General features: G+C 51.8%; 1 protein-coding gene across 1 annotated transcript; it reads right to left on the minus strand.

Annotated features, from left to right (window-relative positions):
- Window positions 1-16726: 16726 nt before the first annotated feature.
- Window positions 16727-20250, minus strand: ZIC3 (Zic family member 3). Its single transcript, XM_040572797.1, has 3 exons — window positions 19156-20250; window positions 18389-18552; window positions 16727-17850 (listed from the first exon to the last, which is right to left on the minus strand). The coding sequence occupies exons 1-3, from the start codon at window positions 20207-20209 to the stop codon at window positions 17668-17670; spliced, it is 1401 nt and encodes a 466-aa protein (XP_040428731.1). The 5' UTR covers window positions 20210-20250; the 3' UTR covers window positions 16727-17667.
- Window positions 20251-26286: the final 6036 nt, after the last annotated feature.

The following is a 26286-nucleotide window of genomic DNA, read 5'->3' on the forward strand; positions in this document are numbered from 1 at the left end:
CTCTCTAGAAGGCTTTTCTGCTAATGCAGCCTTATTTATACCTCTCCCTCCCCCTGCCAGCAACCAACTTATTTATCCCAGCTGGGCCACCTCTACTCTCCCGCAAATCACTACCTGCAGCACAGAACTTCCTCCAGCTGGTGCTAAGGGGCTGACTAACTCCTTTCCTGCCAGCCACTGGAGGTTTGGACCAGCATGTGACAGCCCTCATCTGCACTTCCTCTTCCCAGTGCCTCTAAGATGAAAAAGGTCTGGTCTGCCGTAGACACATAAAAGGGCCCTTCCTACAAAAGAAGGTTATCTGGATGTTCACTTCATTTGGCTAATCATTGTCCTCATTTATATTCCTAAAAGCAAATTCAAGCTTCCAAATGCAAACATGGTTCAACTTTAAATCTCAGCCCTGAGGAATCTCCCCCACCTGCAACTGTCTCCCGTTGACTACAGACCTCTCCCCACTTCTTGTGCCAGCAGAGAGAAGGCAAAGCTGTTACACCATTAGGAGATATTTGTGTCAGCTGAATCTAAGTTAAATGGAGTTACACAGCAAATGAATTTGACCTATAATTTTGATTCCCACAAAGTACAACTGAGACCCTCAACATATGGGTCTTTCTTAAGGAAGTGATTTTCTGAGAACAATAGTGAACTTGAAGAGACTGACAATGTCTCTTTAGTGGTTTGGCTAGTAAAAGAAGGTTATCAAGTTGTCCCGGGGGGGGGGGGAGGGAGTGAACTCTGAACTAGACATTCCATTTTTGAACTGCCAAAAAACCATCAATTTAGTATCTAATCAGATTGTTGTGTTTTTACTCATTCATACTCAATTCATCAAGAAAAGTGGTTCATTAATCTAAAGAACTAGGCATAAAATTTATATATCGACTACTCTGTTTTATTGCCAAAGCCTACTGTACTATACTTCAGTTTTATGTGCATTATAATAAAAAGCATGTGTGAATTCTCATATTTTAAAACAGTTGTGCATCCGTGTGGTTTGAGTTAATGCTTTTGAAAACATAGTCTCCACACGATGCTATCTGAAAATAGAATCTGCCTACGATAAAACTTTAACTCTTGAGATCTGGTATAATAGCATTTTATAATAAAAAGAAATCAATTTTTGGAAAAGGAAATTTTGTCATGTGCTCAGAATTTTTTTTTCATCAAACTTCTAAGGAGGCAAAATAAAGATATTAAAGGGACTGATTTACTGCAGTACAAAATAATTTCACCTCTACCAAAGAGAAGAAATACCTTAGACATAACAGCATGGGAAAAATTTAGCAGCCCCAGTCAGACTGAATTCAAAAATTAATTCTTTTATCCTACCCAATAAAGGAAGAAAAAGATATTTCGGTTTCGGTACAGGTTAACATTATTATACAGTTGCATGTGAGTAGTGTATACTGGGAAACTGGAAATGTGCTGTTGGCAAATGGAAGAATTAATCTCTGCATTCTTCATACATAATGAAGTCTGTAGTTGCAAGAGGATTATGAATCAAACATTTGTTCCCATTTAACTGAATCTATTTATTGACAGCAAATAGCAGCAGCAGAGATATGAATAATATCCAGTTTGTATTTTTCAGAAAACCATCAGAGCACAAGACCTCCTGCAATTAATGAAAAGAAGATGAAGGTAAATGAAGCTGTAAATACTTGTGCAACATCACATTCATATTACTTATGTACTGAAGAGTAGTACTTATGTCAAATGATGGGTATGATTTTAAGCATTCAGATCTCCATATTTTTTTAGACTAGCTCTGTGTACTTTGAGGATGTGCTAATCCAAGAAGCAGAATGTTTACATAAATAGAAGTGATATATCATCTTCATTTGCTTCACTTGTAACAGGTGCTACCATTTCTAGTCTTCACCAAAGGTCAAATGCAGCTTTCTTTGAAACACTGAGCTCTATTATGTTAACAGACTGAAATGCAATTTTGTTTTTTTTTTCTGCTAAGGGAGAATTCTGTTTAACAATCAATGTCACAATATGGCCTATTGTTAGAACAAATTACCCAGTCCATTAATTACACAGTTATCTTTCCATCAGCTAGGAAAAAAAAAAAAAAAACAAAACAAAACAAAACAAAAAAACAATTACATACACATACTAAGTAACCTGTTGTTGCAGAATGGTAAAAATGAATGGTGATGCAAACTAGTGGTGTAACTCGCTCCTGAAATTAACCAGAATGCTTTGGGTCCGTTTGTCCAAGGAAGTCAGTGGTCTTCTTGTGTGACTGATTTTCAGTGACAAATCCAAAGTAGTTGTCACACTCTGAAGTCACTCACCCTGCCCTCCAGGGTAAGCCTGCTTGAATTAGTATTTGGGTCCAGGTAACAGGAGCCTGACTCTGCTACCCTCCCACCCTGGGGTGCTGAACCAGTGCTAAATCACCATCCTGATGAGCTGGTTTGGTTGTTGCACCTAGGCGCTGTCATCATGGATGTCCTTGAGTCAGGCCCCTGGTTCTCAATTCTTTCTGTGAGTAAAAAAATTCCTGCAATTAAGGACCAGAACATGGAGCTTCCCCTTTCCAGGAGAGACACGTGGGCTTCTGCATTCATACTGGATCAGTACAGCAGTATTTAGAGGTACTAAATTAATGATTTGGCAAACCAGCCATCACATGATGACAGAAACTCCAGTCCCTGGTGACATTGTATCATGACTTCAGTTTGCTTTGAGTAAGTCAAAATAATACTCAGCTATACAAAATATGGTCATCTTCTGAATATTTCTGGATATTCCCAAAAGAAATAGCAAGGATCATACATCCTTTCTCTTGATTTTGTTAGACTTCATTATTCCAGCCAAAAACTGCTGGAAAAACAAACAAACAAAGTTTTCATACAGAAGGATCAGCAGAGATTAAAGCACAGATTGGATTAAAATTATTGGAAGAATGAGGACCTCATGAAAAATGAGTGTATGGTCCCCCCGTAACAAGATATGAGAACTCCAGCAAAGCCTGGAAAACCTGTCACGTCTGCTTACCTCTGCTGCATAACATGTCCCCCCGGACATGTTCCCCTTTGGTGTAAGTGGGAACCTTTAACCCTAATCTAAACCAGGGACCTTTCACACCGCTTGGGCCAGATCTAGTCACATGGCTAAGCCAGCCCAACACTCCCTCTTACACATTCAGATCAACAGATGAACATTATCAATGGTATGTCTGCAGGAGGAGGCACAGACGTGTTCTCCAGCCCCTCAGAGGAGGTTATTAGCTGAGACTCAGCCCCACACTAAGTTAATTCTTCCTGACCAAGGCTGGCCTGGGTTTAACCGGCTCAGAAAGGTGGTATATAGCCAGTATCTAAAAAAGACTTCAGTCCATATCAGATCTGCATTTTTGGGACTGGAGCTTCCAAAGTGGCAATGGACAAGTAATAACCTTCATCTGATGATTCCCAGCTGGGCTGACTAGAAAGTCGCATGATGAAAACATGCTACAGAATATATATGATGGCTCTGATATTGCTTCCCTTTGCAATCTCTCTTCGGTTAAATTCTGCCCTTATTGTTTGCTGTTAACAACTAAGATACAAATTATTTGCAGGCGTGTATTTCAATCAATCTTGCTACAGCTATGCGGGAGGATTCACTGCTCGCAGAGCGCTATTATGCAGTGAGTTCAAACAACTGTATCACAGCACTCTGCCTCATACCAGGTCAGGACAAACAAGCTCCAACAAATACCTGTTTTGGTCTTGGTTAATATGTCTGTTCGGCAAAGCAGGAGACATCAGAAAGATTTAAGCATATACATAACACTAAGTGTACATCTAAGAGCTATCCTGAATACATGTCCCTCACAGCCTTGTGATGATCAGGTATGTATCTTTGCAGAAACAAAATGTTAATGAGTATTCATCAGAATCCTTTTCGCTTCATATTAAAAATACTCTTTGTGCAAGTGTTCCCAGGAGAACAAGGAAGAGAGGATGGAGATTTCACAGCTCTCTGAAGGCTTTTATACAGCATTCATCCTATTTTGTCCAACTCAATAGTGGCTTTTGCTTCAACCACAAGTATACGTCACCATTGCCACTACCCCCTAAAAAGGCAGATATAGACTCACTAAAAATGACAGCAATGAAGATGATCTTGGCTGAGTATCATGTAAAAGAGAGACAGAAAAGACTCAATGGAGGTCATAAAAGAAAAATGGTTGAGTTACCAGGATTATAAGAACACAAAAAGAGCAGAAGGCCAGAGCAGAAGGCCAAACACTTCTTAAATAAGCCCAATGACAATCTCAGACAGAGAGTGCTTTTGGGCAGAGGATGGCTGAAAGAGGCTTGGGATGGGAACAAAATCTGCCTCAACATTTTGCTTAGTGAGGCATCCAGGAGCTGGTGCATCTTATTGATAAAGATATAAAATTACATCAAGATCATTTCTGTTTCCCATCTTGCAATCCAACAATCTGCATGACCTAAATTTTGACTAACCACCTCCTCCAAAGTAGCAGCACGACAGAGCAGGCAGGCCGAGAGGCTGTTCTTTCTCAGGGAGCAGAGGCGACACTGACTGAAATCTGTAGACACTGAGGCCAAAGAGAGTCTCTGCATTTGGATCTCAGGTTCATGCTCACACTTAAACAGGTTTCAACACAAACCTAAGGCCATATGGTGTCCTTGACTCCAGTGAGTCATATTTTACTGGACAGTCAGTGTGACACCATCCTCTGGCACTCAGCCACATCCTGGGGCTGTTCAGATCTCCTCAGACATTTGGGTCCCATAAAGAGCCAGAGATGTTTATTAGCACTGGCTGGGGGGGGGCTGCCTGGGGAATGCCCTCCACCACCCTTCCCACGGTGGGCAGCCTGCACTTTCCAGCTATCACAGCCGCCTTTGAACACACAGAAACTCAATGGGCCCTGAATTTCAGGCTTTGGGCTTGAATGAATGGCTGCAACTCCCTGCTCACTTTTCTATAACCACCACATAGGGAAATGCACCAAAAGGACAAACACTTCACCGAATATTCCAAGGGCTTTACAGCATCTCCTGACAGGCATTAAAAATAGAAATGGTTGAAGGACGAAATGTGCTTTCAGAAAGATTGTCCGTGTTGCTGTGATGACACTGTGCAGGCAGCATCTCTCCATGCTGCCTTTCAGGCAGTCCAGCAGTGACGCAGGACACATTGCCACTATTAGCAGCTCTCCAAAGTATAAGAGACAAGTTATTGTCTGCTAATAATTATTAATAGCAAGAGTATGTTGTACTCCAATATTTTTGTTTAAAATCTCACATTGTACAAAGATTTTGAATAAACTCACAACCACAGCCACAAAGAGACACAGGTACTGATGTGGCACCTAAAAGCACTTTGAAGAAGCTCAAACTCTAAATGTTGCCACCATAGCATGGTGCAAGCAAAGTAACCAACCTAGTGTGTATAGATCCTTTTTATATTTTTCAGCAGGAGGGGCACTGGCAGCTCGATCGCAGCCAGCATTGGTGGGCTCAAGCAGTGCTCTCGTTCGCTTTCTCACACAGATGAGGGCTTTGCCTCTCCCTGTGGCCAGGACGCTGACTTCCAGGCCAGTCTCCTAACCACAGGAGCGTGGTGCCCTCCCCACCCCTCTCCCAGCACCCTAAACTGATGGATGGATTAGATTTGTGGAGTGAACTCAGTTGCTTTTGATCTCTATTCAAGGTGCCATCAAGGGATCTTAATAGGTAGTATCTTAGCAAACACTTTAAGGCCTGAAACGATCATTAAAGAAACTCCTGATTCTCACACTTGTCTGAAAGAACAGAGGAGCAAGCTGGCTTCAAATACCAGTTGACAGATGGGAAGGCATATGGACTATAGGATTGCTGATCTAAAGAGTCAGAGCCATGGTCAGGCTGAGGAAACATACATCTTTATTTTGATGTTGACCTCAAAGGGAAGAGGTCTGAGTCAACAGAAAGGGGAAAGGGCAGAAAATATCACAAGTCTGAGGCCAGGATTGCTTTGAACTTGAGGACAAATATACTAAATGGTACCAAGCTGACAAAAAGGCTTCCTGACACTCCGTGTCTACAAATTTAGCAGTCTGACCCATATAGCTGCTTGATGCATTTTCAGTAACGAGCCGAGTGAGAATCAGTAACGCTGAAGCAATCTCTTGTGGCACCCAAGAAGTTTGTCATTTCTTCCAGACCCAGCTGTTCACAGAGCTGTGTGGAGGCACAGAGGGCCACTTGGGTTGAAGCCTTTTGCCCGTCTTTGCAGGGGCGACAGAAGCCCAGGATCACACAGTGCCACACATCAGTGGGTCCCTGCAGATCGTTTCTCCTTGTGTTCTGTATTCATTTCTGTACTGGCTCTATATGGAAAAACGTATGACCCCTTCCCAACTCATTAACATTGCACATAGCATTTTCTATAAAACTCCCCCTGGGACATTTAACTCTATTCCTTTCCAGCACTGAAAAAATGCCCAGGATAAAGTTTACACATTTGGAGCCTTCTGCTGAATTTCAATGGCTGTGCGAGGAATCCATGAAACAAATGAAGAGACAGATATCCTATTGTCTTCCCAGAAAAATGCAGGGCCTTTCAGTTCACTGGCTTTCTTCGTGTCGCTTTTTTATCACAAGTGTGCACTGATGAAACTACTTTAATGCAGTCTGTTCCAAGAGATTAAATTGAATGTCTGTGCAGAGTTTCAGTGCTCAGCAGCATAGCACGGCAGCTTCGTTTCACATCTCTGGGACCCTGGGCAGGCAGAAAAATAATTGCAGACTCAGAAACGATCAAGGAATGTATCCCGGCTGCAACAGATGCTGTATTAAAAGGAAAGACAAAAGCCAAAGTGCATAATGAATTTAAAAAGATTTCTTTATCAAACATGTCATTTGTTTGAAGGACTGAATTGCTGGCATCAGATGTGGCAGATCAGCTTGTTACCAAAGTGAAACATGAGGACTGCTATGCAATGGCAATTGATGAGTCAATTGAAATCACTGATGTTGCTCAAATGCGCATCTTCATTTAATATGTCAATGGTCAGAAGTTAACCAAAGACCTTCTGTTTTTGTCACCACAGAAGCAAATAAAAGGCTACAAAATACAGTGTGCTAGCACTGAATCTCAGAGGTCATATACACTTAATATATACTGATATACTAAATGTGCTTAATGGGAGCTGACACTCCAACTACAGTTTTCTGTGAAAAATAATTTCTGACATACCACCAACAACTGAACTTGGGCTCATGTGCATCAGTGCCTTGTCGATCAAACCACTCTCTGAGCTGAATTAAAAGCAAGATAGTAAAATGGAATTAGGTTACCCAGAAACACAGTCGTCTGTCTAAGGCTGACATTTATTCCTTGTGCTGATTATTTCAGCTTTCTCTTCATGGGGATGTTGTTGAAGGTAACAGTTTGCTAAGTGTTCAGGTGTTGTGTTGATTGATAAAAATAAAAATATTCTTTGGTAAAAATAGAGAAAGCTGTTTTCAAAACTCCTCCACACTCCAAAAACAAAACAAAACAGAACAAAACAAAACAAAACACATCCTTCCTAACCATTTTAGAGGACAACAGTTATCTGGACTGAATTTCTTGCTTTTTATACAGCAAGCCCAAATAATCTTGTTGAAAAATCTTTATAAGGTTAATTTTTCATACATTAGAAATCCAGAGAGAAAAAGCAGAAAGGGTGAATTTACACAGGACAACTTTCAAGAGAAGCACCAATCTGTATTTTCACTAGAGGAAACAGCCATTTTACAGAGAGAGTGTAAAAATCTATCTCAGGGTCTTTGGGATGTATTTTGAAGATTTCATCATAGAGAAGAAAGTCTCCTCTGAGCTTGCTGAATAACCCCCCGGCCAAACTTGCCGGGAACGCATGGGCAGATTGAACCAGGCAGGAAAATCTTTTAGTGCGTTTGCTCTGTGGGCTGCACTGACGCTGCCTCATCTGCCGGCTTTTTTCTGTCCCGAGATTTCATCTCCCCTTCCACCTCCTGACTGCGGCAGAGCGGGAGCGAGGGGTGATCAGCCCGCAGGGCCCCCACTGACCGCGCACCGAGATGGAGAGTGGGCCCTGTGCCTCTGCCCGCGGCCAGTGCCCAGCCCCAATCCAGCTGCAGCATGATGCCTGGTAAACGCTCTGGGATTTGTTAAAAATGAGGCTTTTCTAATATGCTGAAGATGACAGACCTCAAGTTGTCATATATTAAAATGGTGCGTACATTCCTTATTCCGAGTAACCAATAATGGGACAAAAACCCTTGCCAACTCCAATCTGTCCCTCCTGCCAAGGATTGTTTGAGCTCAGCTCATCCCAAGTGCCCCATCGGGATCCAGATATAGATTAACACAGTTTTGAAATGCACAAGGGCCACAGCCATGCAAGGCTTGATCCAGCCCAGACTGGAGTCCGTGAAAGGTCTGCATTGACGTAAGCGCAGAGGGAGCAGCACCAGCACGCCTGCTCCCTAAGAAACCAGCCCCGGGTTGGGATTGCCAACAGGCCCTGTCACCGGCCACATCCCACAGCTCCGGCACTGGAATGGCGCCGGCGATGCCCACGCACTGCAGCCGGCCATGGCCCTGCAGGGCTGTGCCAAGGGAGCCTGGGCTGGCGCAGGGCTGCAGGGTGCCTCTCCCCACGCACCGCGCTTTGCTTTGCACAGGGCACATCCCCTGTGCTCCTCCAGGGACACCAAGTTTACTTCTCAGCCTTTGGGATTTGCTGCAGCCACAGTAGCAAGAACCAAAATGGGGAAATACCAGTCCGTGGCACTGGTACAGTGCTAGCAGGAGACAGCACCGAGCTAGGAGGACAACATCCATGCAGGCGCTAACCCTCAGCTTGGGGCCTTCTATTCTATCACAGCAATAAAAACTGCTCATTCAAGTCCTTTGTCTTTAAGATTTCCATCCCGGCTGCAGCAAGTGCAGATTTATTGGTGGGAGCAACTGCAGGAGGAACAGCAACCAGCAGGCGCGTGCGTGCGTGTGTGCCAGCGCACGGTATGCCCTGCCTCTGCCCAGTGCAGCAGAAACGCACCACAGCCAGGATTAAATATATGACTAATACAAATGGGTTTCCTGGTGCATTAAAAGAAAAAAAAAAAAAAAAAAAAAGAATAAAGAATTTGGCATGTTCTTCTGCGACATACGCAGCACAGCCAGAGAGTTACGGGGATACAGTGACCAGGAAGGACCAAAGCCAAGAGAGACGGCTGACTACGCGGGATCCCAGGAATCAGACACCTGCCTTATTATGAACAGTGATGCACAGCATGGCCCCAGCTTTTTCACAGGCCTCCACTCACGTAAGCAAAATTGCACAACCCGTACCCGCTGTGGCACGCCACACTCCTATTTAAAGGCGCAGACTCATACCCACTGCAAAAGCCCATCCAGGGGCAGAGCCCCAGCTCCCCACCCCAAAATTCCCCCTGCAGCCTCCAAACCCTTCCACGGAGGCAGAGAGAATGCTTAAACACTTGTTGACACTTCAAAACAATACGTTAATAATGATAAAATCAGCTACAGCATCTTTTGTTGACTTCCGTAGGAATTTTGCCCAAGAAAGGATTGCAGGACACATCTCCAAGCATGCTGATTGACATCTTATATTTTCAAAACTGTCCTTAGACTTTTCATAACATCCAGCAAGAAAGTTGCTGACAGGAGCAGGATGGTTCCCAGTTTGTAGGGCAAGAAAACTTTGCGATTCAGTAGAATACCAAATTTGGTAGAATGTCTTCCACTTTGGTAGAATATATTACAAACAACTGTGCATTTTAACACGTTTTCGTATTACACATCATTCATTTTGGGGAGGGGGTGGTGATCATTTTCTGCAGACAGCTAGCAACGCTTCCAAGAATGAAAATGTTCATTGAAAGATAATGAAAACCAGACATTTAGTAACATTTTCATTTTGCATGTTTAAATATTTATAACTATGTTCATAAAACCACATGTTTGCTCTCCTAATGCTCTGGTGATTGTGTTTATGAAATGCAGTATTTCTCTTATGCCCCTTCCTTGCGTCAGCTCCTCTGCCAGGCACGATTTACTCACGCTGCGGCACTGACGACGAGCTTTTATGTAAAAGACTGTCCAATATTAAAACCAGAAAATTACTGAAAAGAAGAAAACATTTTCAGAACACTAATGTTTCACTGATGCATATGTGATTTTAAACTTTGTAGGGGGCATTGATGCTGTCTTAATTCTTTCACAGCAATTTATTTTCAGTCTGATAGGAAACTATTTCTTAACCTACGGTAAAACAATGAAATCTAGAAATATAAGTGTGATAAAACTATGACGCTGATGCAAACCATTGTTCTATCTAGAATTTTTTTTCATAAGTTGGATGAAAGATAAATGACAAGAAAGAATTTTGCTTTAATCCTGCGGGTACTCAAGTTTCTGTTATAAATTTCTAAAAAATGGTCAAGTGGCCACAGCCTGAAATTGGGACTGTTACACTTAACAGACCCAGATGTGAGCATACTGTCTTTTTCTCAGTCCTCTGATTACAGACATCACAATACAGCTTACACAGTTCATACTGGTATATTAAACATACAAAGAAACTACGAATGCAAGGCAAGGCTTAGAGAACTCGTCCATACAGCCAGGGACCCAGTACAGGTCTTGCAGAAATCACTGACAGGTTTACACATAGCACACTAACTTTTTTATCAAGATCATAATTCATAAAATGCCATGGGTCTGCTTGTGCTTTTAAAAAGGAAGCAATGGTTATTCTTTTTTTTTTTTCCCCCTTTTGTTTTGTTTTTTTTTTTTAAACACTGACAACCTGAGCTTTCTGAAAGGGTGAGGGAACTCCTCTGAAACCAAGTCCTCGGCAACATAAAGTGAGCTCCGGCAGAGCGTTTTGATTTTAATCTCAGCCCAACATCCTCCCAAAGGTACAGGGAGTATGTTCAAGGCGCAGTTTCAACTCCTTTGGTCTTTTGCCTGCCTTCTCCTTCCACATCAGCAAAGAACGAAAAGGAAACAGAAAACAGTGTAGATTGCAGCGTCACATTGGCATCTCATTTTAAATACAAATTGAGTGCTTGCAAAGACATTAAAGTAAATCATTCCACTTACTGCATTATTTTAAAATACTTCTGCAGGCCAAGATTAAAATTTAAATATATATTTTACGGCTGCAGCGTTGCCAATTCTTACAATATTACCACTAGCTTCACTTCTTAAAATATAATTTAAGCTCCAGAATCAGGCAATTACATGAAATCTCAGGCTCCACTTTGACACACAAGTGTATGACTCTTTGGCCTCAACAGTTCCACAAAAAAAAAATAAAAAAAATAAAAAATAAATTTTAAAAAATAAAAAGGCAAAATAAAATCTGACAAGTGAGGTTCACAACACTGGGAAAAAAATTAAAGGAGAAAAATGATTAAAAAGTCCACTCTCTTTGTCTATATCTTGTTAAATGAAGCAATTAAGCAATTCTGGTTCAGGGGCACAAGATGTTTAAATATTTGTGACTGACAGTCAGCAAGTTGCTGCAGCATCTTCTTTCTAGTAAATATAAATATTGTGGGAAAATGTGTGTTCTGGGGAACATCTGCCTCCCCCAACACTACCAGCCCTTGCACCAGAAAGCAGCGAGTCCGATCCGTGCAAACTCAGCATGCGGCTGAGAACTTTATTCACACAATCCGCTGCATAGAAATCTTTCTCTGAATTATAGATTGTATTTGAGCCGAAACTCAGACTTCCTAGTTAAGACCAAGTTTCTCTCTGAGACCTCAACACAACCTTTATGCTTTTCTTGAGTTTATCAATAATTACTGAGAAGCTCAAGTCCATGGATTTAATGCGATGCTAAATGCGAACAAAAGAAATGTTTATTTTTAGTAACAACACAGTGAAGTGGTGGAAATCCTAAATTCAACTGTGTTCTACTACCACAGGTTAAAAAAAAAAAAAACAAAAAACACTAGGCAAATGAAAACAAGGAGAAAAATGGAAAACAAACGAACAAACAATAACAACTTTTTGACCAAAATAGTATGAGAATTAAGCCATATAAACTATGGAAAGCAACAAAACTACTCAAAAAAAAAAAAAAGATTTTGCAGTATGACAATATTTAAGTGAAACTGGTGAGGAATTTAAAGAAGAGAGAAATAAGGGATAATTTTATATAGGGCCAGTACTACATGCCGCTTCATTGCCTCTCAGGACTTTCTGCCTGCAGCCAGATTTCCCAAAGTTGGTATTCTCCGTGGCATACAAATGCAGCAAGCCCACGGCTAGCAGAAACCAAAATCCTGACATTTTCTATCCTGATGTGACCCCACCAGCAAAAGGCCACGTCGCAGCCTGTGGATAAACCCCAACGCTTATTTCTGCCCCCAAAACCTTTTTGTCTCCCTTTGAAGGAGCAGCGCCTGCCCCGCACCGGCCAGGCTGCAGCACTCTGAGCAAGGCGCTGCCCCCCCCAGCGTGTACCACTCCTTTCCCCCACACAGACCAGTTTCTGCCCGAACACCAGCGCGGGAGCTGCTGGGAGCCGGGCAGGGCACAGCCTCCTCAAGAGCTTCAGCATCCCTGCCCAGGCCCCCGCTCCCCTGCCAAGCGCCCAGCAGAGCCGCGCAAGAGCCATTTTGTCCCTCTGGGACTGCCACAGGCCCTCACCGGGATTATACGACGCTCTGGGAAAGGACAAAACCACGGGAACAGCCCTATGCTGTAGGCATCCTATATGCTCCTTGTGCATCCAGCCCCTCCAGCTCCCCCCGGCAGGACCGGCCCTTACTTTTCACCTTCCTAAGTTTTCTGGGTGTCTCAGTCCAGAACGTGCAACGGGGGGACCCCAGCACGGACACAGTCTCCTGGGAAGGAACTTCATGCATTGCCCATTCAGCCATTTCAAAGTCCAGCCTGGGCAATTTAAAAGCTGACACTATTGAACAAGTTGCCAAAACAAAATCATTCAGCTAAACTCTTTTTTTTTTTTTTTTCCCCAGCCCTTTTTATTAAAGTTTCTTTTCATGCAAGCAGATGAAATGGAGAACCATTACCAAAGTGTTACCCAAACGAAAACCTAACCAGCACACAGCCTTATCTACCGAGAACAAAAATTCGCATCTTAACATTAAATTTCTCCCGCACCTCCCTATCCAACTGCCTTCCCCCGTCCCTGCGGAGGCTCTCCCACCGACAGCACAGAGCAGATGTCTGTAAGCCTTCCTGCAGGGGCTCGCGCCGGGGCTGTGGTCAGGCCCTGTCTCTGGCAGCCTCCCTCACCAGCGTAAGCTCTTACGCAAGCACTTTTACTGCCTTCGCTCACACGCAGGTAAGTAGGCACTTGCAAGACGTACATTATGTTTTTAACCCATGTAAATGGCGTAGCAAGGTTAACCAAGTGTCTCAGTTCAGGGAACGTGCAGACAAGTCAAAATGACACAAATTATTTCCTTCTGCACACTGCACAATCCAATTAGATTTCTGTAAAGAATTTAAAGCTTCCTCCAGAGTTTTACCTCTCCAGCACCTCTGCAGAGGTATTTTCCATATAGTTTGATCATACTGAAAGCATAAATAAGGGGGATAGTTTACTAAAAAGTCATGAAAGTTAGGCTCAGCTAGAAAAGCTGGTGTTAGTGCCTAATGCTTTTAATCTGGGAACGTTCTAATTTTTATTTTATTATTATTATTTTTTTAAAAGGCAAATACACAATACTACAGCCCACTTACTGCTTTGGAAATGGAAGCTTTACAGCTGACAGAGTTACTATAGGAACTTAATTCCTGGAGCCGTTGTGCTGAGACACTTGAACACAACCTGATCAAATGCCTTCAGGACTGCCTTCACACTGCGTGCAACCACTAACTGTTAATGGCACGCACAAAGCTTGAAAAAAATATATTATTTTCATAGGATTACACCAGACATAGAGACAGATATGCAAAAACAATGACACCAAAGGAATCAAAATATTCATGGCTCATAAAGCGTGGTAGAAAAGGAATGGCTCCAGCTCATCGCCTGCCTCTGCTTAGATTCTTTTTAACACAATGAATCACCATTACCCCTTTTAGAAAACCATCCTGAGTTCTGTTTATATGGGGACAAATCCACCTAATCCCGCTCATAGAAGTGAGCACAGCAACTACAAGGGGGCTGCCAGTCTAAGAGAGGACAGCAGAATACGGCCCCTTTTTGTGTACAGTCCTGGGACTCTTCTGGGGTGCGACACAAGATCCATTATTAATGACAGACGAAAAACTGAGCTAACATGGCACCTGCTCTGCCAGCGCCGTTCTGCCCTGGCCAGCAGGCTAAGGAAGCAATCTGGAGCTGCGAGCAAGGGGAATGCCCATGGGCCCCCACTGCCAAGCCCCGGCATTGAAAATCGGGAGCTGTCTCACCCCAATGCACAAAACAGCCTAGGAAACATGGGAAAAGGGAAGGAGCTTCCTCACTCAGGGACTCTGCCTCTCTCTGCAATGGGCAAAGGCTAGGAATGGAGACTTTTCGCTTCTTTTTACAGGAAAAAACAAAACAAAAACAAAAACAAAAACAAACTTCTTAGTTGCCCACGAGTGGCAGCAGCGTGAGACAGCTCTCCCCTGGGCCGCACTGCAGAGGTCTCGGGGCCGGCAGTGGCCGGCAGGGCAGAGGAGCAGCGCCCACCAGCACAGCGTGGGGGACACAGAACTCCTGCCCCCCCCCCCCCTCGCGCTGCTGGCACCAAACCCCACGCTTTGCAAGCGTTTCACAGCCAAACAGGTTGCCAACCTTTTACACACCCATTCCAAACATAGCATCCATCCCAAACCACGCACACCCGCCCCCAGCTGCCCCGGTCCCATCCATGTCCCTTTTTGGGGGGGGCTGCAGAGTGGCAGCCTCAGCATGCTGTGCTGAGGGGGGTGGCCCTGACCTCTCAGTGGGGTGCAGACAACAGTTTGCTCTCCCGTTCCCCGTACTGGGTGCAAGCTGCATGGAGAGACCCCCAAAGTGAGGGACCGGCTGGCCACACAGGGGAGACAAATTATGGAGGATGCTGGTTTTAAGCCCTTGTTATAAATATGGCTGGGGCTGTGCTGCAAACCCATGGAGACAGCAGTCGGTGTGGGCCCTGGCCCCATCAGAGCTCACATCCCGGACAACCCCAGCCTCCCAGGGCAGAGCCCCTGGCCCAGGACGGCGTTTTGGGGCCTGACAGCAGCAGCCGCTCCCGGCCCAAGGTACCCCCACAGAGCCCTGCACACCCCACACCCCCAGGTTCCAAGCAAAGCAGTAAGGAATCCGAGCCTACCGGCACCTTTCCAAGCCTGGCACGGTCCGGAGCGACGCAGAGACAACTCAGGTGGGTGTCCGAGGAAAACCTGACGACCCCCAGCAGCTCTGTTCCTCCTGGCCCTGCTCGCCCCCGGGAAGAGCCCAGGCCAGCAGCACTCTGCGTCCAGCCCCAGGGCTCGGCTCTGCGCACAGCGGGGGAGAGACCTGACAGCAGCAAGAAGCGGGGATCCACATTTGGCCAGGGCACCTCGGAGGGAAACCATTTACCTCCTTCAGGGGGACAAACTCAGCAATGTGGGGTGGGAAACTTGCCTTCAACATTACTGGGATTTTTTTTTTTCAGACATGCAGCACCACAGATTGCTATCCACCTCCCTCCCATCTTTTCCTGCCCGATATGCCTTTTTAATTTTTTTTTTTTGAGGGGAGAGAGGAGAAATTCATTTAAAGTTAATTTTTAAAGCATGCAAGGTTTCATGGGTCACTTGCACAAGCAGACCCCGCGGCAGGCGGGAGAAGACAGGGCAGCCCCAGCCGCCCGCAGTGACCCAAGTCAAGTTCAAGATGGGCCCGTCTGGGGCCTCTCTCGGCCAGCAGAGCTGGGGGGCCCGGAGAGCCAAGGGGTCCCTGCCTTCCTCCGCCACCGAGCTCAGCCTGCAGCAAGGTCCTTGCGGTCGGACAGAGGATGCGGGTGCGGAGTCGTACGCCCAGGTTGGCAGCATTGGAGGAGAGCCGCAGCTGCCGGCCCTGCTGCAGCCCCAGCTGGGCCCCCCCAGCATCCCCCGAAGCGGGGCCCGGAGGTTTGCGGGGAGCGGTATCCGCCGCCGCTCGGGTTGCTTGGGGCTCCTGGGTGGCACTGGAGAAGTTGTTTCTGGGGTGAGATTTCTCGGCTCAATCCCTTCTGTCTCTCAGGGACAGGGACACTTTGCCACGTCCTGGTCAGAAATAAAGAAAACAAAACAAAACAAAACAAAACAAGACAAAAAAAAAAAACACAACAAAAGCAGACGATAACAGATAAAGTCCGGCACGCCGCGAAGTCGCCCGTGTCCCCTCCGGGAAGCAGCCCGGTGCCGGCTCCCGGCCCCCGCACCCCTGCCGGCCGCCCCGGCCCGGTACTCACCGTCGGGGCCACCCCGTCGAGGCGGCCCCGCTGCCCCCGGTGCTCCTCTCCCTCGGCGGCGCCGCGCCCCGGGCTCCGGGCTCCGTCCGCTCGGGAAGGTCGCGGGGATGCGAAGCCGTTCGGCAGCGGAGGGCGGGGACAAAGGGGCAGCAGCAGAAGCGGCGGCGAGGAGCTGGAGGCTTCTCCCGCAGCGCCGGCCCGAAAACAACGGCTCGGCCCCGGGGGCAGCGAGCCGGGACCGCGGCGGCACCCGCGGCTGCCCCCGGCCCCCGAAACGGGGAGGACGGAGGAGGTTAAAAACGGCTCGCGGGGGCTCTTTCCAAAACAATAAACTTTTAATGCTAAAGCAGTTATAACCAAAAGCTGTACAGAGTTGATTTTTTTTTTCGTTTGTATTTTTTTTTTTTGTTAGAAAACAATTTTTTCTTCCCCATAAATATTGTTCAGTTCCCGGCACTTTGTATCAATAATTAAATTACGAACGATAAATATGGCATCATGGATATGTATTTACAAAAAAAAGTTATTACAAAAAGGCAACTGTTATACTAAACGTCACAATCTGGGTAGAATAAACACCACATCCTCATCCTGAAAAATACTGACCGACCCCATCAGACGAGAATACATTCACAAGTGTAATGCTTGGAGAGAGAGAAGGAGAAAGAGAAGGAGAGCAGAGAAAGAAGAAGCAGGAGAGCTAGAGAGGAAAGTTCAAGACATAACAGGACTTTGGCACGGTTTAAGACTGTAAGTTTAAACAATCACCACTAAGGCGAAGGAGAATTTTCATCCTCATGTCAACATCCCACCGAAAGAAGGAAAAACAAAACAAATTAAAAATAAAAAGTGAGGAATCGGAGGAAGAGGTACTGGGACAGGGAAGGAAAAAAAAGCCCAAACAAAACAAACAAACAAAAAAACGAAAACAAAACAAAACAAAACAAAACAAAAACAACAAAGAAACGATTTTTTTTTTGCGATTGCAAAAAATGACAACTATAAAAAAAGAAATCCAATCCTGAGATAAGGACATGGCTAGTCCAGCGTCTCGGCTTGTAAAAAATAGTAATAATTATAATATAATAATAAAAGACCCCCCTCCGGATCCTGGCAGTTAACTAGGTGTAGCCCTATGCGGTCATCGGTGTGGAAACTCCATTTCCACGGGAGCGAGCTGCAGTTGGCTTGGCATGTCCTTTTTTCCTTGTTCCCAACGCATTTGGTCCAGTCTCTGGCTGGGCAGCTGCTGCCTTCACACATACCACTCGTTAAAATTGGGGGGTAGTCCAGGGTTGTGGCCGGGGTTACTCTGAAGGGCGGCCGGCGGCGTTTTAGTGGAGTCCTTGCCTCCGGCTGAGCCCACCGCCGGGGGGGTGGAGGACTCGTACCCCGAACTGGCTGCAGGGGAAGAGTCCGACCCCTGGGATTCGTGCACCTAAAACCAAGAGGCAGAGATGGGAACAAGCCCAGGGCCCCCCCGCCACCCCGCTGAGCCAGGTCAGGATGCTGCCCCAGGCAGGAGGGATACCAGGGGCCACCAGCTCGGTCCCCGCCCGGCAAGCGGGCGGTGCACGTCCTGCCGGTCACCCGGAGCGCCAGCGGCTTGGTGCAACGCCTGCCACAGCTCCCGGCCGCTTCCCTGCAGTACAGGGAGCTGCAGCATCCCGGCGCGCGCGGCTGCAGCATCCCAGCATAGGGGGCTGCATTTGCACAGCCCTCTTGAGCGGAGCCATGCTCTGGAAACCGGGCAGCACTTGCACCAGCAGCAGCGCAAAAAGAAATTACGCCATTTCCCCAGGCTGCGCTCCAGCCATGGCCCAGGCACCGGCGACCGCTCAGGCCATGCCAGGAGCACTGCAGCGGGCGCTGCGCAGCTCTGCCCTGTTCAGCCGCGGGAAAACGGGCCCCGAGCACGCCAGCGACCGAGCGTCCGTGCTCAGGGAGGATAGAGCTGGGGGCGCAGGAGTGATTACCTTCATGTGTTTCCTAAGTGAGCTGGGGTGGGTGTAGGATTTGTCGCACACCTTGCAGATGTAGGGCTTGTCCGAGGTGTGGACGTGCATGTGTTTCTTCCTGTCGCTGCTGTTGGCGAAGCGCCTGTCGCAGCCCTCAAACTCGCACTTGAAAGGCTTCTCACCTGCGAAATTCAGAGAGGGTGAAGGAGGGCCGTTCCCCTCCGCGTCCCCACCTGCCTCCTACCAGGACAGCCTCTGCCCCGCTCGGCCCCCACTTTGGGGATGCACAAGGACCCCAAAAAATGATGAAGGGGAAGAGGGACGGCGGGGTTTGTTTTGTGCCGAGTAAATTCAGGTCAGCCTTTGTTACTTTGAATTTGCCTCCCACCAGCCCCGCACCGTGCTCCAGCGGGGACAGCGCTCGGTGAGCCCGAGGAGGGAGAAGACCCAAGAGCAGTTCAGCGGCTCGGACAGTTTTACGGGACGTACTCAAGGATGCGAGCCGAAAAGCGCTTGCTTCCTGCCTTCCCCCCCTCTTCCCGCCGGCCGTGCGGAGGGCTGAATGGAGGACGGGGCTGCAAATAAAAATACTTGGACAAAAGTATCGCTGATTTAATTGGGAGAAAAGCCAATCAGGCCTAAAAATAAAAAAACGAGGAGAAGAAAAGGAGCGGAAGTCACCGAAAACGAGATTTCATTAGCACTCGTACGGGTGCCTCCGCAGGGGCGCGCAGGGGTCCGGTGGTGGCGGCACGCACCCCGCCACGGAGCCCCGGGGGCCTTACCTGTGTGCGTCCGCTTGTGAATCTTGAGGTTCTCGGAGCGGGCAAAGATCTTCCCGCAGCCCGGGAAGGGGCAGGGGAAGGGCTTCTCCCCCGTGTGCACCCGAATGTGGTTGACCAGTTTGTATTTCGCCTTGAAGGACTTGCCCTCCCGCGGGCACTCGTCCCAGTAGCAGATGTGGTTGTTCTGCTCGGGGCCCCCGACGTGCTCCATGGTGACGTGGGTGACCAGCTCGTGCATGGTGCTGAAAGTCCTGTCGCAGCTCTTCTTGGGCCGGCTGAGCTGGCTCTCGTCGAGCCACTTGCAGGACAGCTCTTGCTTGATGGGCTGCCGCATGTACCGAAAGAAAGCCCCGGGGCCGTGGTGGTGGTGGTGGTGGTGGGCCGCCACGTTCATGCCCATATTCACGTTCATGTGGTTGTAGTTGTGGAACTGGGCGCCGCCGTAAGGGTCCGTGCGGGGGCTGGAGACGGCCCGGTACGGGTCCGGCCGCCCGAAGAGGTCCCCGCGCAGCCCCAGGTGCATCTGCCCGTTGTCCACGTGCCCGGTGGGGGACGTGTGGCTCGGGCTCTGCTCGTGGAGCCCCGGGAAGAGCAGGTAGCCCGGGGTGTCCGGGATGCCTCCGGGGCCGTGCAAGCCGCCGGGCGAGCCGCCGAAGAGCCCGTGCTGCGCCGTGCCGGAGGCGGCGTCCGCGATGCCGGAGCCGCGGTTGCGGAAGAGAAAGTCGCGGGGGGAGTTGAAGGCGGCGGCCCCGCCGTAGGAGGGCACCTGGCCGGCGTGGTGGTGGTGGTGGTGGTGGTGGTGGTGGCCCAGCGCGCTGGCGTAGCCGGGCGCCTGCGGCGTGAACGCCGAGCTCTGCCCGGCGGCGAGGTCGTGCGGGGCCGCGTTCAGCTTGAAGGCGGCGGCGGCGGCGTGCGAGGAGTCCCCGAAGGGGCCCAGCCCCATGCCGGCGGCGGCGGCGGCGTCGCGGCCGGGCATCTCGTGGTGGCGGGGCGCCGCGAAGCCGCCCACCCCCAGCGCCGGGAACTGCGGCCCTCCGTCCAGCAGCATCGTCATGGGCGCGGGGCCGGCGGCGCGGCGGCAGCCTGCCCCCCTTCCTCCCTAACTCCCCCCCCCCCCGCCCCCCCGCCTTGCCTCCCGCCCCCGAAAAAGTGCAAAACCACCCCAAAACGCGCCCCCGCCCCCAACCCCCCGCCGCGGGCGGGCGAGCACCCCCCGTCCGGGGAAGGAAAAAAAAAAAAAAAGAGAGGAAATAAAAAAAAAAGCTTTTTAAAAAAAAAAAAAAAAGAAAAAAAAAACAAGCCCCCCGAGCCCACCACCACCCGCCCCCGGAGGCGCCCGCCCCCGCGCCGGGCCGGGCCGGGCGGCGCAGCGCAGCAGGGCGAGGGCGAGGGCGCAGCGCGGCCCCGCTCCCGCTCGGCGCCGTCGGGCACTGACGGGGCGCCCGCCCGCGCCTCGCACATAAACCAACGCCGGGGCCAGGCCGCGCCGCGCCAATGGGGAGCCGCCGGCCGCCGCGTCAGCTGACCCGCCGCCCGGCCCGCCATTGGCTGCGCCGCGTTTGATTGGCACGCGCCCCGCAGCCGTCGGGGACGGGGATTGGGCGCGCGCGGCTCGCAGGTAAAACGGAGGCGGGGGGGGGGGGACGGGTCGGGACGGGACGGGACGCACTGGACGGGGCGGACGCAGCCCCGCGGGGCAGCCCCGGGCCCAGGGACAAGAGAGCCGAGCCCCGCGGGCTCGCCGTCCCCCGCCGTGCCGTCCCGGTGCGCGCTGCCCCCTGCCCATCCCGCTGCTCGCCGCCCCACGCCGCGGGGGGAAGGCCCCCGGGCGCCTCGCACGGGGAGAGGGCAGGCGTAAAGCCGGCGCGAAGCCGCCGCGCCGCTTCAAAACTAAACCCAAAGCCCGCCTGAGCCCACAGCGGCGGGGCGCGGTTCATTTTTTTAATTATCAGCGGTTCGCCTGCATGAACCCGAGCCGAGCGCGGACAGCCCGCTCCTGCCCCGCCAGCCCCACGGGGCCAACTTCGCCGGCCCGAGTCCCCCCGCGCCCCCCGGCCCGCTCCCTACAGGGGACAGGGGCAGCGCCGAGCACCGGGGGGTCCCCGCTCGGTCCCTGCCCTCCCCGCCGGGCCGCGGAGCACGGCCGAGCAGCGCCCGGCGCGGCGGTTCCCGTGCTCTATTTTTTGTACACTCGTTTGTCTGTTCTTTCTATTTTATCTTTCTTTTTTTTTTTCTTTCTCTTCTCTTTCTTTTTTTTTCGTCCTTCTCTTTCTTTTTTTTTTCGTCCTTCTCTTTCTTTCTTTTTCGTCCTTCTCTTTCTTTCTTTTTTTTCCTTTTTTTTTTTTTCCTTGTTAATTTTATTTTTGCAAAGGCAACGTTCAGCCTTGGAACAATTATCAGTTGCAGACAGCGCTATAAATCCACTCATTTTCTGTTCTGGAAAGCATTTGCAAAGAACTATGGGGAGCAAGAGTGGAAATAAAAGGCAGAAAGAAAGATGGCTGTAATTGTAATATCCTGAGATTTGCTGAGCCCCCAAGTCTGTCTATTGGGCAGGTCTCACAGGCTCGCCGCCGGCTCTCTGCAGGAAACGTAAAATCTGATCAAGTTCAGAGACGCATTGAGAGCCCGCTTCAAGCAGCGCTTTATAACCGCGGCCCTTTCACATCGTTCCCCCCAATCAGCCCCGGGAAAGACTTCGCGTTCTTTATTTTAGGGTTTGCAGGGAGGACAAAAAAAAAAAAAAAAAAAAAAGCCACCGATATAAAATCTCCCCGAGAGGTAACACCGGTGCCCGTCAAACACTCAAATTGCCCAGGCCACATCCGCCAAGAACAGTCCCAAAGTTGGAAGGTGAGTGCCTCGCTGCCGTTACGGCGAGCCCGCAGCACGGCAAGAGGCGGGAGAGGGGGGACCCACCCCCGGGGGGGACCGGGGCCGCCTTCGCTGCGCGGGGGCGCGCAGCGGCCGAGGACCGGGCAGGATTGCAGCCCTCCCTCGGGAGCGGCGGAGAGGGCCGGGGCTGCCCGGCACCAACCTGCGGCTCCCGGGGCCCGGCGGCGGCGGAGGGCAGCGGGGTGAAACCGTGCTTCCCACCCCCCCCCGCCCCCCCCCCGCCCCGGCGCTGCGAAGCGGAGGTGGCTCTACCTGCCTGTCTGCGGAGCGCTGCGGCGGGGTAATTAATTACCTCCCGCACGTGGTGGGTTTTCTCGGCAACTACAACCCAAAAAAAAAAAGAAAAAAAAAAAGAGAGGAAAAAAAAGAAAAAAGAGGGGGGGGGGGCATAATTCAATTAGCCCATCAGCTGAGCGCCGGGGAGGGCCGCGCTTCTGAAGTCGCCGACCTGGAGGAACCGAGGGCGACTGACCCCTGCTTGTGCAGGAGGCCTCACGTGTAGCCCGGCGCATTGTCTGCCCCTAATGGGATGCGCCGGGGCCGCGCCGGGCCGGGGGCGGCAGCGGGAGCCCGCCGGGAGCCGCCGGGGCCGAGCCGCGCTGCGCGCCCAGGTGCCCACGCCGCGGAGCGCTGCGGTTCCCCGGGCGGGCTGCGCGGGGGGGGGGGGGGGGGAGCAACCTTCAGCCCTCCGGCCCGGGGAGATGCAGCGAGCGGGGCTCTGCGGCGGGGGAAGCTTAAAAAATAAAAACGTTTATTTTTATTATTATTATTATTTTTTTTTTTTCTTAAAAAAGTCCCTGCGCTCGGGCGGCGGCGGCACCGCGGGGCTTCGGGAAAAGCATCCCGGGGGGGGGGGGGGGGGGGGGGGATCAGAGGCAGCGGTGGGAGCTCTGCACGAGGACTCGCCGTTTCGGAGAGTATTTGGTTGCTTTGCAGAAAGCGGCGTCCGCAGCCCCGCCGTGCCGCAGTGGACTCGCGGATCAGGCTACATAAATTAACCTATAAATCTTTTTTTATACGTTTCCCCTTTCTACTCTGCCAACTTTGTACGGATGTGTGCGCCGAACAATATGCAGCCGGCCGTACAGACACTGTTTAAATCCGATCGCTTCCTAGCTGGAATCTGCCAGCTCGGGGACCAAAAATGGCATAAAACGCGTTCGTTTTATTTCAGTGCATTGTCGCTGTGGCCTATGATTTTTATTCTCCGTGCTTTCGTAATAATAATAAAATGTATAATATATTTTGCACATATTTTAACGCTTCAGTAAATTCCATTTTTATTCAGCGGTATTTCTGGCCGGTCCCAATCCCTGCATTTATTTTTCAGAGGCGGGGGAACATCACCATCACATCTCTCTCCCTTTTAAATCTATCTCAATTGCAAACAGGCAAACAACAGCAACCGGAAAAGTAGTCTCGCAGGCTCTCCTGCTCCCGTCGTACTCCCAAAGCAGGGGAAGGCGGAGAAAGACACCCTGCTTTACGTCAGGAACAGATATTCCTGTAATTCTCCTCCACCTCTTTTTTTTTTTTTTTTTTTTTTTTCCTCCCTCCTTTGGGATGATTTGGGAATTTAACAGCCACAAAAACCGCAAAGCCCCTTGAAAGCGGTGCGGGTCCCTCCGCGCCCGCCGCTGCCCGGTTCCCGTGCGTGTCCCGCTCGGTGGCCGGCCCTACCCGGCCCTCCCCGCCGGGCTCCCCCCGTGCTGCCCCCGCCCTGCCCCGGGGGCTCCCGGAGCCCGACTCTGCCCCGACCCAGCGCCCGGGCACGGCTGGGGGAGCCTCGCCGGAGGGAAGAGCGCCAGGTCTGGGCCCTGCAGCGCCAGGTCGGCGCGGGAGGAAAAATGGTCCCCAGTGGGTGCCTGCTCCTTACGGCAGATTTCGCAGTGGGGCAGAGCGGGCAGGGGCTGGGGGAGCTTCGGCAACGGCCCCGGGAGCAGAGGCTCCGCGGGTTGCCCTCGTCCCCTCCGCCGGGGGTGTGAGGAAAAGGCAAAAGAAGCCCGGGGGGGAAACAGCAACAGAAATCCCCCGCACCGACCTCCGAGCCGGCCGGCGAGGGGAATATTTCATACGCCCTAAATACCTTTTAAAACGCGGTTTATCGTGGACAAATGAATATCCCTAACAAGCGTAAAGACAAGTAGCTTTTCTTCTGCCATAAACATATTGCACCTCCGCTGTAATTAAATGCAAACCAGGAGCGAACGCGACGTTTCCATTGCAGCTGTCACTCAGCGGAGGGGACTCACATGTACATTTGAACTTCAGAGATAGGGGCTGGAGTAAACAGGTCTGAACTTCGGCAACAGAGGGGGCGAGGGGTACCAAAGGCCGGCCAGGCAGAAAGACCGAAGGGAGACAAAACGGTGGTGCCGGGGGGCTCCGTCCCGCAGCCCGGGCTGGCACCAGAGGGGGGGAGCAGCAGGGCAACCGGCCCGGGGTTTTTTCGGACCCGGGTCGGGGATTTTCGCTTCTCTGCTGGCGGTGGGGAAAAGTTCCGCTTGCAAAACCGAACAGGAACTCAGCTGCGCGCTCAGCCGGCTGGGAAACACGCGTCGGGTTCGGAAGCGAGTGGGAAAACCACGAGGAGGAGTTGAAGCTGCTGCGGGATGAACGGGTCCCGTCCCCCCCCCACACCTAGGGCGGCAAAGGCAAAGCCAAGGGGCAGGGGACGTCGCGGGTCGCGGCCCCGCAGGGTGCCGGGCAGCCCCTGCGCCGTGCCCGCACCGAGACGGCGTGGGGCGAGTGACCCCGGGCAGCCCCCCGGCAAGGGCGAAAAGCCCCCGGCAAAGCTGGGGAGGGACGGGACGGGACGGGACGACACGGGGCAGTCCCCGGTCCCCGGAGCGGGAGGAGGAGGAAGCGGGGGGCTCGGCACCCCGGCCCGGCCGAGAGGATCCGGGCCCTCCGGCCGCCCCCTTGAAATCGCCCCCTTGAAGTCCTCCGAGGAGCGGAGGGGGTGGGGGGAAGTGGCGAATATCTCAATCAGCGAGGAGGTGACCTGTGACCCGGAGGGTGGCTCTATTGTCCCGCTCTTGCGGGGGACACAGACTTTAGTCAGCCTTTCTGCGTGACTGAGCCCTGAGGGGCAACCGCAAGCCCCGGGCTCCGGCGAAGCATCCCGGGCTCGGGAGCCGCCAGCCCGGCATCAGCTGCCGGGGCAGAGCCGCCCTTTCCCCGGAGTCCCGGGGGTCGCCGCCCCAGAGCCCCGGCTGTTTCCCAGCCCGCCCTGCCCCGGCCGCCCCCTGTCCCCCCTTGGGGGGCCGGGCCGGGCCGCTCGGAGCATCCGCACCCCCGGGCCACGAGGGACCGGAGCGGCCCACCCGGTGCCGGGCCCACCGAGCAGGGCCGAAAGCGGGGCCGCGGAAGCCGCCTCCACCCGCTCCCGCCCGGCGGCGGCTTCCAGCGGGGCCCGGAGCGGAGCCGGGCACCAGGCGGCGCTGCGGAGCGGCCCGGCCCGGCCCGGCCCGGCCCCCGACGGCTGCCCCGGGTCCCCCGGGGTTGCCCCGCGCCTCTGCCCGCACACGGGGAGCGGTGGGCCGCTCCGCACTCTGCTCCGCAGCCTCGGAGCACCGCGGAGGACGGGGCAGCAGGGGGACGTGAGGCCCCGGGCCCCAAATCAACCCCGGCCCTGTCCGCCCCCCCCCCCCCCCCGGCCAAACCACCCCGGGGCCTCGCAACAGGTGTAAGCCCCGGTAATAAGCCCCTTGTTCGGGTGCAAAGCGCCTCGTTGGAACCGGCACACCCAGGGGCCGGGGAAAGCGGTCTCCGGCTGTTGCGGACCAACCGGGGGGAGCTGCCAGGCCCCGGGGAGCCCTCTCTGCCCCACCCCCCCAGCCTGCAGCAGCTCCCCCCAGGGAAGCTGAGGGGACACCTGCACCCGCGACATGGCCAGCCTGCGGTGCACGGGGCTCAAGGCGCTCTCCCCGCCGCCGGGAGCCCTAAACGCGGGGCTTCCCCTCGCTCCCAGCTCTTATTCCCACCCCTGGGAAGGGCACGGAGACGGGGGGGGCGGCAGTGTCCCTCCCCGGGAGACACGGCTCCCCGCGGCCCCGGGCTGGGGGCTTTTCTCCCGGCCGGGACTCCCCGACGTGGAACCGTCCAGTGCGGCCCTGGTGGAGCGGAGGGGCCTCGAGGGGACCGGGCGTAGGCGGGCTCCGGCAGAGGGGTGCCGGGTCCCTCCGGTTCCAGCCCGTGGGGTCGGGCCGTGCGCCCAGCGCCGGCTCCGACGGC

The sequence above is a fragment of the Cygnus olor genome, chromosome 13 (assembly GCF_009769625.2).
Source record: "Cygnus olor isolate bCygOlo1 chromosome 13, bCygOlo1.pri.v2, whole genome shotgun sequence".
NCBI lineage: Eukaryota > Metazoa > Chordata > Aves > Anseriformes > Anatidae > Cygnus > Cygnus olor.

Excerpts from the sequence above, each read along its gene's own strand:
- ZIC3 (XM_040572797.1), bottom strand. The coding sequence starts at position 20,209 with ATGACGATGCTGCTGGACGGAGGGCCGCAGTTCCCGGCGCTGGGGGTG. Across the intron at positions 18,553-19,155 it reads TCACAAGCGGACGCACACAG|GTGAGAAGCCTTTCAAGTGC; the intron begins GTAAGGCCCCCG and ends TGAATTTCGCAG. Across the intron at positions 17,851-18,388 it reads CACTTAGGAAACACATGAAG|GTGCACGAATCCCAGGGGTC; the intron begins GTAATCACTCCT and ends TCTTGGTTTTAG.